This window comes from Leptonychotes weddellii, unplaced genomic scaffold (assembly GCF_054177405.1).
Source record: "Leptonychotes weddellii isolate Sample4059 unplaced genomic scaffold, ASM5417740v2 HiC_scaffold_17644, whole genome shotgun sequence".
NCBI classification, from domain to species: Eukaryota; Metazoa; Chordata; class Mammalia; order Carnivora; family Phocidae; genus Leptonychotes; species Leptonychotes weddellii.
This window is the reverse complement of record NW_027760341.1, coordinates 1-4,112: the sequence shown is the minus strand read 5'-3', so window position 1 is coordinate 4,112 and position 4,112 is coordinate 1. Positions and strand designations below refer to the sequence as shown.

The 4,112-nt window shown below is 49.6% G+C and overlaps 1 protein-coding gene across 1 annotated transcript; it reads right to left on the bottom strand.

Annotated features, from left to right (window-relative positions):
* Positions 1 to 534: 534 nt before the first annotated feature.
* On the bottom strand, positions 535 to 3,491 carry LOC145718560 (dynein regulatory complex subunit 10-like). The gene is made up of 2 exons (XM_081810063.1): positions 3,429 to 3,491; positions 535 to 1,750 (listed from the first exon to the last, which is right to left on the bottom strand). Coding segments are annotated over exons 1-2 (810 nt in total). The 5' UTR covers positions 3,431 to 3,491; the 3' UTR covers positions 535 to 942.
* Between the last annotated feature and the right edge of the window lie 621 nt (positions 3,492 to 4,112).

The following is a 4,112-nucleotide window of genomic DNA, read 5'->3' as shown; positions in this document are numbered from 1 at the left end:
GGGCGCCTGGGTGGCTCAGTTGGTTAAGCGACTGCCTTCGGCTCAGGTCATGATCCTGGAGTCCCGGGATCGAGTCCCGCATCGGGCTCCCTGCTCGGCAGGGAGTCTGCTTCTCCCTCTGACCCTCCTCCCTCTCATGCTCTCTGTCTCTCATTCTCTCTGTCTCAAATAAATAAAAATAAAAATCTTTAAAAAAAAATTCTTTTAGAGCTTCCACCTGTCCCATCTGCCCCTCGTCCTCAAGACAGAGATGACATTCTTTGATCAGGCCTAAAAGGCATGACGTGATCTGCTGGCAAGGCCTATAAGTATTTACTATCCAGCCCTCTGTAGAAAAAGTTTGCCTGCTGCTGGCCTGGCAGGTTCCTGCCGACCTCTCTTGCCTTCCTCACTCCCTTTCATTCTTCATGTGTTGGCTTTGACGTCTCTGACCCTTTGGGTCTAAGCTCGGTTCTCTTGCGACACTGTCTTCTAGCACTCTATGCTCACCCTTCGTTGTACTTCTCAAAACTGTAATTAAATCAGCTCTTTTTTTTTTTTTTAAAGATTTTATTTATTTATTTTGACAGAGAGATAGACAGAAGAGCACAAGCAGAGGGAGTGGCAGAGGGAGAGGGAGAAGGAGGCTCTGCACTGAGCAGGGAACCCGATGCGGGACTCGATCCCAGGACCCTGAGATCATGACCTGAGCCGAAGGCAGACGCTTAACCATCTGAGCCACCCAGGCGCCCATTAAATCAGCTCTTTAAGACCTACCTCGCATGAGGCGGGGGCCATGGGGACTCAGGCATAAGACCTGGTACCTGGCAAGTGCTCACAACAATATTTGTTGAGTGAATGAATGACAGCGGGCATTTCAATCACTGAGGAAAAAAAACCCAACTGCCAAAAGGTCTGGCTCCTCCGTGCGGCTCCTTCCATAACCTAACCATTGCCATAAAGTCATACCTCTGTGTCCCTGCTCTTCATGCTCGCCGCCAATTCATTTTCAAGAGTCTCAATGATTTCTTGGTTCCTCCTGTTCCGTCTATTGATATCCTGTATGAACTGAGTCTTGTCTCTAGCTTCCACGGGACTAGTGAGTAGCCTCTCGAACAGGAAACCCCGCAGTTCTATCAGGCAGTCAATGAAATTCTGGGCTTCAGCGCTTCTGCTCAGGGTGTGCATCTGCAAGAGCCTCACCACCTGTGGGTTATTGAGCAAGAGTCTCAGGATGTCCTTGGTGGATTCTTTGATCTGTTGCATAAGGGGCAGGAGGTGGGATTTCTGCAGTTCCATGGAGAGGAAGCGGTCTCTGAACCACCCTTCCTCCTCGAACTCTTCTTCCTCCTGCAGTCGCCTTTCTTTATCCTGCAGGTAAATGACACTGTCCAGTAGGCTGTGGCAGACCTTCTCGTGCTCTCTCACAGCCTTCATGATGTCCTCCCCCAGCATCCCCTCCAGAGTCTCATAATTGGCACCCACATAGGACAGCAGGGTCACCAGCTCCACCTTGTGGATGGTCTCGTCCAGTACGGACATGACCCTCTTGGTCTCAATGGTGGTGAGTTTGGACTTAGAGGGGACCAAGGGTTTTAGCAGGGAGGCTGGCTTCCTGGATGGCTCTGCTGTCAGCCTCATTCTGTTGATGTCGGGGCCCTGGTAGAGAGGGGCCACACCGAGGACATCTAGAGCCATTTTCTGAGCCGTCTCCTTGCCTCCGTACGCCCTAGGCTGCACCGGTCTCCGGCTGTTATGGTCTCTGGTGACCCTGAGAAGGAAGGAGTGAGTGGTTAGTCGAGCCGTGCTGCAAGGATGTGGCTGGTGTGGCCACGGCAGCCACAAACGGTCGACGCTGAGAGTTCATCCCACGTGCCCTGCAGCGAGTACACAGAACCTCTCACCGAAAGCAGTTTCTAGCTTTGTGACAGCATCGGGCCGCAAGGGTGGGAGGCCCAAGTGGAGAGGGGTCAGGCAGGGAACACCATTCTGTTGAAGTGACTTAACTATGGACGATATTAAGTACCGACTGAAATGGATTTGTTCAGCCCTTTACAGTAATGAGCATTTAAATGCAACAGATATCATTTCAGGTGACTTCATAGGAATGAATAAAAGTCAATGCTAGTGGACTTTTTTTTTTTTTAAAGCATCTAAATACAGAAACCGAGTTACATGGGTGATGGAAAGAGTTGAGAGGCTAACCAGGGAAGGGGAAAAGCCACCCAGCCAATGTCAGTGGCAGGAGGCCACCACAGAAGGAGGTGGTGGGGAGCTTGGGGACAAGGGTCACCCTGGGGGAAGCTGGAACCACAGCTATTTCCTGTCCAGGAGGAGCTACAGCTCCCAAGGAGGAGGGGCCACTGCAGCCTGAGGGTGTCAGCAGCCTGAGGCAGAGTAAACGATGCCGCTGGGAGCAAATGGGACAAGGACCAGCACAGCACCTCCACACTGGTTTTTAAATGTGGATGGCAAACATCAGGGTGGGGATGAACAAGGACTTGGAAACATAATTTTTAAAACCTGTTTCACTAAACGCGATGTCGTATCCTGGATTGGATCCTGGAACGGAAGATGAACACTAGTAGGACAACGTAAAATCCAAACCAAGCTGATAGTGTAGTTTGCAGCATTGTCCCAATGCTAATTTCTTGCTTGTGACGGACACGTCATGGCTATTTAAGATGTTAACATTGTGGGAGCTGAATGAAGGGCATTTGGGAATCCTGAACTATCTTTGCAACTTTTCTGTAAATCTACAATTATTACAAAATAAAAGGCTTATTTAAAATTAAAAACGCTCAGAAAAATGTATGGCAGCAAATCAGAGATCATTCTATGACGTTGTCCGCATAGCACGACAGCTGAGTACTAGGTTTGCAGTAGCCCCGCTTGGGTTCAGACCCTTGCTGGGGGACCTGGGGCTGGCTGTCTAATCCTCCTAAGCCTGGGCTTCCTCGGCCATAAAACCGGGATCCTACGACTCAATGGGAAGTTTCTGGCACAGGGCCTGGACATTGTGGGTACTCAATAAATAATAACTAGCATGATTAGCCCAGGGAAACTGAGATCCCAAGTCCAGGACTCGGTGATTTCGTCGTCTGAGCGTCTGGGCTTCGCTGGAGATCCGGATGTACCTGCCCAGGACTGGCTGGGCCTCCCAATGTACCATGTTTAAGAGGGACCCCACCATGTCTCCATCCCTCACCCTGCTCCTTCTTTATCCCTCGTCCTGATGATTGGCAATGCTGCCACCCTAGTTGCTTGAGCCGGAAACCCGAGTGCCCCCCCGACTCTCCTTACTCCCCACTTCCCAGCCCCTGTTCTCCCAGTGTTCTCTCCTTGACAGCTCCCAGTCCTTCTGTTCTTGGCAGCCTCTCTGCCACTGAGTGAGGGCCTTATAATCTCTCACTTGGATGAATAAAGAGCTTCTTAACTGGTCTGCTTACATCTGCTCCTGATCCCCGCAACAAGGATCATCCCCGCAGTCATCTATTCCGGCATTTATTGAGACCCTGGGGATAGAAAAGAGATGCAAGGTATGGTTCCTGTTCTCCCAGAGTTTATAACCTAGTTTGAAATGTGAAACATGCACACATGAAGGTTCAACAGCTATAGGAAGAAGGGCATGAAGGTGTATTCACAGAATAGGTTGAGGTCATGACCAGCCTTCAACAGCACACTGGGGACTTTGGAGTTTATCTCGTAGGAAATTGGGATCCATTTTGATTTCAGGAAACAAGTAACAGGATAAAATCAGATTTTTGAGAAAGAACAGTCATAGTGGATGATTTATAGGGAAAGGGTTGGTGGCAGGTAGGTAAGTTGGGATATTATAAACCTTCCACCTCAGGGCCTTTGTGCATGCTGTTCTTTCTTCTTGAGACACTCTTCCCCCTCATCCTTGCTAAGTTAATTCTTTGTACTCAGAGCTCAGTTCAGGTGTCCCTTCCTCATTCCCTGGCTTCCAGACTTGGTCAAATTCTTGTAGTAGGTTCTTATAAGGCCACACCCCTTTTTTGCAGGCACCATCCTCATCCCAATCTCCTTCCCTCTTCCCTATACTGTAGTGGCTGGAAATACTCAATGCTCAACTTCTCAACCTCTTTTAGAGTTAGGAGTGGCTACAGACA